The 13,667-nt window shown below is 43.2% G+C and overlaps 1 protein-coding gene across 1 annotated transcript in view; it reads right to left on the reverse strand.

The window, feature by feature from the left end:
- Window positions 1-13,667, reverse strand: part of EHHADH (enoyl-CoA hydratase and 3-hydroxyacyl CoA dehydrogenase) — a 48,781-nt gene that overhangs the window by 11,624 nt on the left and 23,490 nt on the right. Inside the window, exon 6 of the mRNA XM_037908600.2 lies at window positions 4,957-5,298. Within this exon, the coding sequence (XP_037764528.1) occupies window positions 4,957-5,298 (342 nt within the window). The remainder of the gene's footprint in view (window positions 1-4,956; window positions 5,299-13,667) is intronic.

The raw sequence follows: 13,667 nt of genomic DNA on the forward strand, positions 1-13,667 counted from the left end.
GTTCATGTTGTCACAGTTCAGGATGACTGCACCTGTATTCCCCCTTTGTGATGCCTTGAGGGCATCCACTTTTCGGCTCCCGACTCCTCAGCCATGATCTCTCTTGAGCAGAGACCTATGCTTCACTCCCTCCCTGACCAGGCATTTTCCAGGCTGTACGGTTCCCTCCCTGCATTGTAATATTCCCAGCAAGCCGGAGTGCCTAAACATGTCAATGTCTGTGCTTTGCTTTCTATCCGAAAGGTATGAAAAGTTGTAATTGCCAGTAGTTACAATTTACCACACAACTCTTTCTAAGCACACACATTTATTCCTAAAACATTACAGTGAAAACAGAGGTCACCCCAGCTCCAACCTTAAGCTCTGGTAGGTGTCAGTTCTTCCAATCCTTCCACAGGGATTGTCCCCTCCCCTTTGAACAGAAGATCCTGTCCATTTGCTAGATCAGAAATAAGGACCTGAGTCAGTTTAAACTCAGGCTATTTATCCAAAATTCCTTTCTTTGCTGGTCTCTGGAGAATCCAGTTTGAACTAGTATATGCGAGCCTCTCCAGGTGGTGGTACTTCTCTGGAGATGTTGCAATCTGAATGAATTTGCCTAATGACCCCCATTTGTTCTTAGTTCCTGGAGGAGCTGTGGTTACTCTCCCTCATGGAATTACATATAATCCCTCCTCCACAAAGATACAAAGATACATAAACTGAATTCAGTAAGATCTCCCAAAGATATTGTAGGAAATTGCCATTTCTGTCACAGTTGTAATATATTTAGACTCCTGTAAGGCATTTGATTTGGTACCTTACACATTTAGATTAAGAAACTAGAATGATAGAAAATCAACATGGCACATTTCAAATGGATTAGACTGGCTAACTGGCAGGTCTCAAAGTGTAATTGTAAATGGGGAAAGATCATCGAGCAGGAGAGTTTCTAGTGAGGTCCTGCAGGTATCTGGTTTCGGCCCTATACTGTGTAACATTTTTATCAATGACCTGGAAGAAAACATAAAATCATCACTGATAAAGTTTGAAGATGAAGCATAGATTTGGGGAGTGATAAATAATGAAGAGGACAAATCACTGATTCAGATCGATCGGGATTGCTTGGTAAACTGGGCGCAAGCAAACAGTATGTATTTCAATACAGCCAAATGTGAGGACAAACATCTAGGACAGTGGTTCTCAAACTGCGGATCGGGACCCCAAAGTGGGTCATGATTCCATTTTAATGGGGTTGCCAGGGCTGCCATTAGACTTACTGGGGCCCAGGGCTGAAGAAGCTGAAGCCCCAGCCCCACCACCTATGGCCAAACCCCAAGCCCAGGGCCAAAGCCTGGGCTTCAGGTCTGGGTGGCGGGACTCAGGCTACAGCCCCCCCCCGGGGCTGAAACCCTTGGGCTCCTCCCTCCCCCCCACGCCTGGAGCAGTGGGACTCAGGCTTTGGCCCCCAGCTTGGGGCAGTGAGACTTGAATGGGCTCAGGCTTCAGTCCTCCCTCCTGGGGTTGTGTAGTAATTTTTGTTGTTACAAGGGGGTCACGATGCAATGAAGTTTGAGAACCCCTGATCTAAGAATTAAGAATGTAGGCCATCCTTCAGGATGGAAGACTCTGTCTTGGGATGCAGTGACTCCAAAAAAGATTTTGGGATCACTGTGGATAACCATCTGAGCATGAGCTCCCAGCGTGACACTGTGGCCAAAAGATTCCAGAATCTCGAGCAGGAGTACAGAGGTTATTTTACCTCTGAATTTGGCACTAGGGTGACTGCTGCTGGAATCGTGCATCCAGTGCTGGTGTCCACAATTTAAGAAGGATGTTGATAAATTAGAGAGGGATCATGAGAATGATTAAAGAATTAGAAAACATGGCTTATTGTGAGACTCAAGGAGCCCAATCTGTTTAATTTAACAAAGACAAAGTTAAGCAGTGACCTGATCACAGTCTGTAAGTACCTACATGAGGAACAGAAATTTGATAATGGGCTCTTCAATCTAGCAGAAAAAGATCTAACATGATCCAGTGATAGCAACCTGAAGCTCAACAAGTTCTGACTAGAACTAAGGCGCAATTTTTTAAGTGAGGATAATTAGCCATTGAACAGTTTACCAAGGGCTGTAGCAGATTCTCTATCACTGGAACTTTTAAATAGAAATTGGATGATTTTCTAGTAGATATGCTCTAGGTCAACCACAGCAGTTAGACTTGAAGCAGGAGTCACAGTTCAGGGCAACTGCACCAATATTTCCCCTCAGGATTCCAGCACAGGCACCCAATCTCAGGCTTCCAGCTCCTCAGCTGCCTTTCCTGGGTGGAGACAGGTGTCCCACTCCCTTCTGACTGGGGTATTCCCAGGATGTACAGTTGCCTGCCTTCACAGTATTATCCCCAGCACAGTCTGCCCAAACAGACCTGCTTGGTTTCTCTTCAGAGACAGTTAATAGGTGTAGTTGCTACAGTTGTAAGGTACCACATGCCACTTCCCACTCAAGCCTGCTATATTCGTAAGGTAACAAGCCTTACAGAGAAAATATATTAAAAAACAATAAAAAGAACATACATGCATGCTAAAAAGCTTATCAGAGTTAACCTCACTCCTAAAATGCGCTCTGGCAAGAGCAGTCCTTCAATACCCAACCCAAGGGGGATTCCTTGTGGTTACAAGTTAATCACAGCTTCAGCTCAGAATAAGCATCCAGCCCTTCCAACCCTACCCTAAGGATTGGGGCTCTGCATGGTCCTGAAGTCCTGTCCATTTGCTGGATCAGGGAGAAGGCCCTGAGCCACTTAAAAACCAGACTATGTATCCAACCCTTTCTTTCTCAATTGGTCTCTGGAGAAACCAGTTTGAACTAGTATATGTATATCTCTACAGAGGGTAGCTTCAAATGGTTGCTAATGGAGGAAGTACATTAGCATCCCCCTTCCCTACTGGAGAAGGTACATACAATGCCACAATAACACATACACTATTATATTTTTGATACAATGTACCCCAAAGGTGTTAAATTAAACCTTATTGAATGAGGGTTAACTCAGTAAATTTATCTTAATTCCTGAAGGTTTGTTCAGGATATTTCAGGATACTGTCAGTCTGTCACAGCAGGAATTAACTCAGAGAAGTCCAATGGCCTGTGCTATGCAGGAGGTCAGACTCCATAGATCACAGTGACCCCTTCTGGCCTTAAAAATGTATGAACCCATGAATTTCCATGAAGGAGTGTGGTTTTTCAAATGACTCATTTATCTAAGTGGGATTTATCCCCCAAACAGCAGAGAATCTCAAGTCTAAGCTCTGCTTCCTGTCACCTATTCCTTCTTACAAAAATGCAAAATGGAGCCCTCCCATGTGTGATAGGACAGATAATATTTACATGAATTCAATCATTTTGCTCAGCAATGAATCACAAGACAGACCCAATAGTGCTCCATGCTGCTTGCATAAATGCCATCTCACCAGGGAAGGACCTCATGACAATTTAATATGAGCCTGTTGGGAGATTAATGTTTGCCAGATTTAAGTACAGTACTTAAAGTCCAAAGATTCATAGATGACCATTCAATATATGACATTAATTAACTCGGCAAAACAAACGAGAAAAAGGGACAGTTCAAGAAACACCATCTGCGGTTTCTTCTGGCAGAGATGAGCTTGAAGAGGGCTCCGAGTTCATTGCAGGAAATGAAGATCCTGTATATGATAACCAGACACCGAAAAGCAGTGGCAACCTGACTGGATATCTCTAAAATTGAAATGGACACTTTCCCAGTTCTCTATTCTTGTCGAGCCATTTTACACAAAGTGTAGCGATCATCATGCAGAGCAGGAAGGTTGGGGTTTTTTTTTTTTGTTTTAGTTTTTAGATCTGTGCAGTGCATCAAAGGGTTTTATTTAAATTGCACTTATAAAAATTTAATGAAAGCATTATCTTCCAGGGGGTGCAAAACGGCAAGGGTGGATCATGATGAGATGAAAGCTTCTTAAAATGCAGCTGTCAACAAAACATTTTTGTATTTATATATCCCTGACACACACTCACTCACTCTCTACACACACAGTCACAGATGACAAAACTGGACTAGAAGAAGAATTTCATACAGAACTCTGTTTATAATATGGAATTAACTAAGCTCTCAGGACAACACTATTTTAAAATGAAATTACCTATATATGGATATTAGGAAAAACTTTTTCACTAGGAGGGTGGTGAAACACTGGAATGCGTTACTAGGGAGGTGGTGGAATCTCCTTCCTTAGAAGTTTTTAAGGTCAGGCTTGACAAAGCCCTGGCTGGGATGATTTAATTGGGGATCGGTCCTGCTTTGAGCAGGGGGTTGGACTATATGACCTCCTGAGGTCCCTTCCAACCCTGATATTCTATGAACTGAGGATGAAGCTGCAGTTGAAGTGATATCAGGGTAGCTGGAGGTAGGAGCATACAGAAATGATCTGACACTATGGGATTAAGCCATTTAACCTCATCTCAGTCCTCACTAGCAGAGATTTACTGTTACAACCAGTTAGTACTAAAAGGTTTCCTTCCTAGAATATACCAATCTTGTGTATTCTGTTTTAACTTGGGAGGCTGGAGAAGCTCTGCCTTCATGAGAGCGTGTACCCCTGGAGGGTACATGCAGAGGCACTGATGCCTCCAGAGGACTCTTCCTCAGCCCTTCCATAAAAGGTAAGGTCTTACTGCAATGAGGCTTTTGGAAGGAGTGGGGAGTAAACTAAGGGGGAAGTTGTGCAGCTTCAGGACTCCAAAGCAGCTCCCAGAGCCCCGTTGTAGGAAGTCATTCAAGACTTTCTGGTTTCCTGGGGCTGCTGTGGTCCCACAAGGTACCCAACATTATTCTATTGTTTCCTTTCCCAGCACTCTTGGGAAAAGCCATACCACTCCAGTTCATTTAGACTGGCATTTGCCATGCTGGCAAGCATAATGGATCTCACCAACTTACCTATCACAGCTACTTTCCGGATGGGCTGAGCTGAAGCAGTTTTCCAGGAAGCTCCAGAGGGTGTTGTCCACTTCTGTGCTGCTCTCTGTGCGAAGAATGCATACTGCAGTGCTTTGGCCTGGCCTGAGGTCAGCAGGAGGTTAAACAGCTCTCTCTCCTTCAAAATTCCCTCTGTGAAGGGTAGTTGCACAGAGGCCTTGACTGCTTGGACACACATCTCTGGAGACAGACACCCCCGGGCCTGCTTTTTCACTTTCACAAGAACCTCACTGAGAATGGCATCCATGTTGGGCAGACTCTGAACTTGCTTCAGACTGAGTCTGCGAGGATTTAATGGCTGACCTGTGTGGGAGAGTTGAGAAATACAGTTACTGAACTGCCAACCCTACCATTTTCCTGGTAGACTACAGATTTTTGCCCCTTTCTACATGGAAAGTCAATGCCTCCTGCTGGTTCGGTTGCTGCTTGGTATGTAAAGATTTCACATGACACCGGAGAGTGATTTGTAAAACGTTTAAAACTCTTCTTCCATTTCCCTGGCTTCTCTCACAATTGCGATTCTCCAAATGCACACTCCCCTTGCCTATTCAGGAGCATAAACCACCAAGCATGCTGTATTCTCTGTCTCCACCTCTCCGTTTCTCATATCCCTTTGCTATCATCCATTTCCAGTGCTGTATTAGTAATTGGTTTACAATTTACTTTGCTACTCAGACACATCCCAGGCAGCGGTCTGGGTCCACAGGGTGTTCATGTGAAAGATTTGGGAATGTCATTTGTTTCTGTATTAATTCTGACCTAACAGCATGAATTTCCCATGACACTTTTGGGAACATCCAACAGGATTACACCCTATCAGAGGTCAGTAAATGAATAGCCAAGGACAGTTTGTATCTACACACCAGCAAGGGGCTAATCAAAGAGTCCCACCAGTGCATGAGTTATTACAAGACACACTGGTTGCTATAGTGATGGCACAAAGGGATTTTAATTGACCAAAATAAGTTACATTTCAGGCACCCCCTCCAAAAATACAAACCCTGGAGTCACTGTTCAGGTCTTTATTCCATTTTCACTCACACAAACTCCTTGTGTTCTCAGGGGAAGTTTGCCTGATTAAGGACGGAGAGAAAAATAGAATAAGAACCTCAGGATCCATCCCATTCATGCTACTAAGGATTTCCATGGTGCTTTACAGCATCACAGCACTGTACAGAACATTAAGTAATTAGCCCTTCCAGCACCCTGAGGGGTAATGCTGGACATTGCCACGCTGAACACAACAGAACAGTTCACGGTGGGCTACCACTCATGATATCAGCTCAAAGACAGGAGCAGTTATAGACCCACACCTGGCAGTGATCTCCTTGCCTGGTGCCCTGAGAAGCATATTAGTTCTGTGGTCTTCCACTGGAGTTTCTTGGCCCCTGCAGCATCAGCGCAACCACAGGAGAGCATTTGCTTCAGCGGTTACTAGAATCTGCCCACCCAGCTCTTCCACTCTCATAGCATCATCTTAGCTATGACAGAGCTTGTGCAGCTGCCTTTCTGGCCTGTCAGCCTGAAGAGAAGGAAAAGCAGCAGAGTAGTGCCCACTCCATATTAGCTGCTGAAATGCAGAAACACTACTGGAGCCATAATGGTAGCTCCCTAACTAGCCCATCCCAGCTCCAGTTCTTCTTTCAAGCCAATAGAGCATTTGAGAGAAATACTAAGCACATGATAGATTAATTTCCTGGGTATGAGGTAAGTTAGACAGCCAGGAAACAAAGAGCTTTTTTTTTTTTTTGAAGTTCAAATTTGTTTATTGAAAACTTGTGAAGAATCCAAAAAGAGAAGGAAAAATACCTCCTGTGCAAGCTGCTCAGCTTTTCTTCAGAGTATATCTGGAGAAAGATTTCTGACTGAGATTGAACAGATTTTGGTTCAACCTTCCAAAACTGGATGGTTTCATTCTTCTCCAGCTTTACTCTTATTTATTCTCCTTTCCTGAATCTACAATTTTTACCTTCAAATCTGCAGTCCTCAATATCAAGACATATACACAGTGGGTTTTCATCTGCTGATCAAAACTGTACTTTGGGATTTGTGGGTGGATCTGATAACTGAAAACAACTGGCACTGATGAACCATACTAAGAGATTTTACATAAAATTTCTGTTGATTTGAGCAGGCCCCTGGAAAGAGATGCTACCATATGCTATGGGAGACATTCAGCATAGCCCTCAGGTAGTGTCTATCACTTGTAGTTAGGAATATTGAGACTAAAGACCAGACGAATAAAGTTCCTTGCACTGGTGACAAAACATGAGTATTTAACACCCTGACAGGGGTGCTGGAACAATTTGTATAGTGGGGGTGCTGAAAGCCATTGAACCAAACTGCAAACCCTGTATATAGTGGAAACCACTACAAGCCGGGGTGCAGCAGCATCCCCAGCACCTTAGTTCCAGCACGTATGCACCCTGATCAGATTATTATAACTCCCTACTTAGATTGTGAAATCTTTGGTATAGGGACCATTTTTTGTTCCATGTCTGTACAGAACCTAGCCTTGACTAGTCCTTGAGTGGGGCTCCTAGTTACTATCACAATAAAAGTAATTGAAAACAATCAGCACCAGATTACTAACACAATGAGAAATAACCCAAATCCAAACCTGTGACAGAGAGACCAGCCCAGACCACCTCTGGCCTGGTAAGGAAAATAAGGGAAATGGGGACAAGGGCAGCATTGTCACCCACAGCTACCCAGAGGGCACAAGAACCCTCAGTCAATGGAAGCTAAGAAAGATACACGTTACCAGGAGCTATATTCTAGGTGGCACCAATTAGAAGCCAAGGATGTAAAATGTTCCAATCTGTAGAATATGCAACAATAATAACTATCATGCCATTGAAGTAAGAGAAATATATGCAGCCTAATTAGGTGCCTAAATTCTTGAAAAATTATTGGGCTCCATGTGCGAGACCCAACCCCGCAGTCTGGTTCCAGCACAATGAACTTCCAGACAAGGAACTGAAGACCAGCTGCTAAGATTCGTCCCTACTCCCCAGGCTAGCAGAGACAGGAAGCACATAAAAGGAAGGCAGTGCACCTAATCCATCAGAAGGACAAATGCCACCCCTTGCTCTCAACTGCCCACCTCTGATCAAGCCAGGAGCAACACTGGTTGGCTCAAGAGCGCAGTATGTCCATCCCTCTTTGTCTAGAGCATTAGGCAGCCACAATAGTGAGCTTCAGAGCGGGACTGAAAAGAGGCAAGGCTATTGGGAACGTCCCCCAAGGATGGTTGAGAGATACAGTTGGTTGGTGCCTGCCTCCAGTGGTCACCACTGAAGAGTCAGGATCTGCCCAGTTACCCAGCAATCGTATCAGTGATGCCCATCGGCAACCTGCTACTCAGACAGGAGACACACATCACCACACTGGCAAATCGGCACTCAGGCTTTCCTCATCCTCTTTCCCACCTACAGCCTGATGCCAAGAGGTGCTGTTTTGACCCAAATCTGCCTCAGGTTCTGCTTGGCTCCCAGTGCGGTTGGTCTTTGAAGAATATGTGCTTTCATGCACTGAGAGCAAGTGAAGAGCCAAGTGACAGTTGAATGACTGAGACTGACAGAGCCAGAAGAGTATCCAGAAGTCACCTACTACAGGACAGGCCCAACAAAGAAAATAACAGAACGCCACTAGCCATCACCTTCAGCCCCCAACTAAAACCTCTCTAACGCATCATCAAGGATCTACAACCTATCCTGAAGGACGACCCATCACTCTCACAGATCTTGGGAGACAGGCCAGTCCTTGCTTACAGACAGCCCCCCAACCTGAAGCAAACACTCACCAACAACCACACACCACACAACAGAACCACTAACCCAGGAACCTATCCTTGCAACAAAGCCCGTTGCCAACTGTGTCCACATATCTATTCAGGGGACACCATCTTAGGGCCTAATCACATCAGCCACAATATCAGAGGCTCGTTCACCTGCACATCTACCAATGTGATATATGCCATCATGTGCCAGCAATGCCCCTCTGCCATGTACATTGGCCAAACTGGACAGTCTCTACATAAAAGAATAAATGGACACAAATCAGACGTCAAGAATTATAACATTCAAAAACCAGTTGGAGAACACTTCAATCTCTCTGGTCACTCGATTACAGATCTAAAAGTGGCAATACTTCAACAAAAAAACTTCAAAAACAGACTCCAACGAGAGACTGCTGAATTGGAATTAATTTGCAAACTGGACACAATTAACTTAGGCTTGAATAGAGACTGGGAGTGGATGGGTCATTACACAAAGTAAAACTATTTCCCCATGTTTATCCCCCACCCCACCCCCCACTGTTCCTCAGACATTCTTGTCAACTGCTGGAAATGGCCCACCTTGATTATCACTACAAAAGGTCGTCCTCCCCCGCCCCCGGCGCTCTCCTGCTGGTAATAGCTCACCTTAAGTGATCACTCTGGTTACAGTCTGTATGGTAACACCCATTGTTTCATGTTCTCTGTGTATATAAAATCTCCCCATTGTATTTTCCACTGCATGCATCCAATGAAGTGAGCTGTAGCTCACGAAAGCTTATGCTCACATAAATTTGTTAGTCTCTAAGGTGCCACAAGTCCTCCTTTTCTTTTTGCGAATACAGACTAACACGGCTGCTACTCTGAAACCAGTTGAATGTTAATTTGCTGGTGCCATCCAGTGGACACATTGTGCAATGCTGCTCTAAATTGGCAGCCGGGACCTTTATTTAAAAAAAAGAAAAAAAAACCAACCTCATGAAAGAACATTCCTCTTATAAATTACAGCTTGCAGCTCTTCAAGAAATTAATCTCTGTCTGTAGTTTTCAGTGTAGTCTCTGTTCCTTTCTTATTAGGGATATTTTCGGAAGTGAGGACATTTATTTTGTCTGCAAAAGCTAAGGCTTGAAGACTATGTTAATTTACCCGACCTGCCGCACATCAGTCTTGATTTTCACTGAATAAGTAAACGTGGAGCATCACTTCTGTAGATGATGTCTGTGTATTCTTATCCTTAAATACACAAAACTGTACCTGAGTGTCCTTCGCTAGGAACATTCCATAACCATTTGTGGATGAAGGATGTTCTTCTAACAGGTGGAGACTGTATAGACAATTCTGTTAAGCACATATTATATTAAACCAAGGAAGCCTTGCACAGTACCAGCCTATCACTATAAAATATGAAAGACTGAGCTTTAGCCACAAAATCTACAGCACTAGCAGACAGCAAAGCTCTGAAAGAAAATAATCTCCAAGTTGACTTTTTGAAACTGATCTTCCATTTACTTGGCTAAGTATCTGATCAAGTGTAGAAATTCTAACAGTGCCACCACAAGTTATTTTACATAAGCAATTATCCAGCTTACATATGAAAAAAGGTTCTTCATCAGTCCTATCAGAAAGCGAGCCTAGTGCTATATGCAAGGATAATGGACTCAAATCTTGGTATTTCCCATGCATCTTGGTTGTTGGTTCCCATAAAATACACGAGCAAATTTGGAAGCACTCACTGAAATTTGAGCTCATGAGTGCAGCCCAAGTAGCTGAGACAGCTGCATCTTTTTTTAAGGTGTTTGACACTGATGGTGCTGTTTTACTATAGTATGACGGAGAAGTAAACAAAGATCAATGTCATAAATCTATCCTATGCTTTCTCTGTCAGCTCATTCTTTCATCTTGATCAGGGATCATGCCGTTAAGTAGTGAACTGACACGTTTTCAGATTTCAGTGTTCTTCAACAAGGCTTGGTGGCAAATCCTCAGAGTAGGTGGGAAATCAGGGCTAACTTTGAAAATGCTGTCTGGGAAAAATGGACAGCTGAAACAGGTATCATGAAAGCTGTAAGGAAAGAGTACATAGCAGTTTAAAAAGCCCTTAGCTTCTTGCTATGATTCTTGTTTGTTACAGTACTCATGCAGTTAATTCTGTTAGTCACTGAGGATGAAATTAAAGTACAGAAATGATCTGGTAATGACAGTAGATATGTAAATCCCAAAAGCAAATGGCATCAAGGAACAGAATGTTGGATGATTCATCCAGTCCTGAGGTTCTCCTCTGAGGTCATGCTGGCTTTCATCATTCTCAGTCACTGCACGATGCATAACTAACTTGTCACAGAGAAGAAAATAAGCATTCAAATGTCTGGGGGTTTTATCTGATTTCAAATAATATTAAGCTGAAAACCAGAGCATTTGCCAAGTCTAGTAATGTATCTACCGAAGTTACATATCTCTGCTATAAATACTGGTATGGACCCTACACAGGGTCATCAACCTGGAGCATACTTCAGAGTGAATCCATTGCTTCTTGGAAAGACATTGCTGAGAAGGGTGATAACTTCTCCAAAAGACAGAGGAGGGACAAACATGGAACTTTAATCTAAAACAGGCAGGTGAGGTTGATGAGCAGAAGTTTCTTTGCCTTGCTTAGAACCAACAGCAAAGTATATTAACACATATCTCTAAGAGCTTTATATTTCCATAGAACTTGGTTGTCTGAACAAAAAAAGAGAGAGGAAGAAGGACTGCTTATGGAAATGATTGATTGTTGCTAAAGACAGAAATAAAAAATCTTAAAAATAACCTGAACACAGTGAGAGGGGAAAGTATCTATTGCAGGAGACCACTTCTGCCAGAGAGCTCTTGGACAAAATGTAGGTGAGAATGCTGCAACATATTGATCTTGAGCAAGAACGCATAAATTAAATAGTGTTAAAAATGGTACATACAGGCATCTAGAATTCTAGATTCACCCTTTGGACTATGCCAGCTTTTGTTGGCATAGCTCTTGGCACAAGGCCCGAAGGTCCACTAGGAAAGAGGCTGCAGCAGGGAAAGCTGTCTGCAACCTTTTCTGTGCTGGGAAGAGGTGGAAGTGGACAAACACCATTCCAGAAGAAGGTGGGGTGTTGGCAGAAAAAGGCATGTGGCCAGGACAGCCAAGGAGTGTGTGGACTCAGTGCTTCCCCGCTTGGCTCTCATGTGCAGAGCTCCAGCAGAGTTCACAGAATCATAGGACTGGAAGGGACCGCGAGAGGTCATCTAGTCCAGTCCCCTGCACTCATGGCAGGACTAAGTATTATCTAAAACCATTCCTGAGAGGTGTTTGTCTAACTTGCTCTTAAAAATCTCCAATGATGGCGATTCCACAACATCCCTAGGCAATTTATTCCAGTGCTTAACAACCCTGACAGTTAGGAAGTTTTTCCTAATGTCCAACCTAAACCACCCTTGCTGCAATTTAAGCCCATTGCTTCTTGTCCTTTCCTGGGAGGTTAAGAAAAACCATTTTCTCCCTCCTCCTTGTAACAACCTTTTACATATTTGAAAACTGTTATCATGTCCCCTCTCAGTCTTCTCTTTTCCAAACTAAACAAACCCAATTTTTTCAATCTTCCCTCACAGGTCATGTTTTCTAGACCTTTAATCATTTTTGTCGCTCTTCTTTGGACTTTCTCCAATTTGTCCACATCCTTCCTGAAATGTGGTGCCCAGAACTGGACAATACTCCAGTTGAGGCCTAATCAGCGTGGAGTAGAGCAGAAGAATTACTTCTCTTGTCTTGCTTAGAAAGCTCCTGCTAATACATCCCAGAATGATATTCGCTTTTTTTTGCAACAGCGTTACACTGTTGACTCATATTTAGCTTGTGGTCCACTATGACCCCCAGATCCCTTTCTGCACTACTTCTTCCTAGGCAGTCATTTCCCACTTTGTATGTGTGCAACTGATCATTCCTTCCTAAATGGAGCACTTTGCATTTGTCCTTATTGAATTTCATCCTATTTACTTCAGACCATTTCTCCAGTTTGTCCAGATCATTTTGAATTTTAATCCTATCCTCCAAAGCACTTGCAACCCCTCCCAGCTTGGTGTCATCCACAAATTTTATAAGTGTACTTTCTATGCCATTATCTAAATCATTGATGAAGATATTGAACAGAACCAGACCCCGAACTGATCCCTGTGAGACCCCATTTGTTATGGCCTTCCAGCATGACTGTGAACCACTGTTAACTACTCTCTGGGAATGGTTTTCCAACCAGTTTTGCATCCACCTTATAGTAGCTCCATCTAGGCTGCATTTCCCTAGTTTGTTTATGAGAAGGTCATGCAAGACAGTATCAAAAGCTTTACTAAAGTCAAGATATACCACGTCTATTGCTTCCTCTCTATCCACAAGGCTTGTTACCCTGTTAAAGAAAGCTATCAGATTGGTTTGACACAATTCGTTCTTGACAAATCCATGCTGTTACTTAACACCTTATTATCTTCTAGATGTTTGCAAATTGATTGCTTAATTATTTGCTCCATTATCTTCCTGGGTACAGAAGTTAAGCTGATTCGTCTGTAATTCCCTAGGTTGTCCTTATTTCCCTTTTTATAGATTGGCACTATATTTTTTCTTTTCCAATCTTCTGGAATCTCTCCCATCTTCCATGATTTTTCAAAGATAATCGCTAATGGCTCAGATATCTCCTCAGTCAGCTCCTTAAGGATGCATTTCATCAGGCCCTGGTGACTTGAAGACATCTAATTTGTCTAAGTAATTTTTAATTTGTTCTTTCCCCATTTTAGTCTGTTCTGATCCTATCTCATTTTCACTTGGATGCTCTCCCCAGAAGATGCACCAAAGCAGGACAGTGGTGAAAACATTTCCTGTGTAAGTAA

This window comes from Chelonia mydas, chromosome 9 (genome assembly GCF_015237465.2).
Source record: "Chelonia mydas isolate rCheMyd1 chromosome 9, rCheMyd1.pri.v2, whole genome shotgun sequence".
Classification (NCBI taxonomy): Eukaryota; Metazoa; Chordata; order Testudines; family Cheloniidae; genus Chelonia; species Chelonia mydas.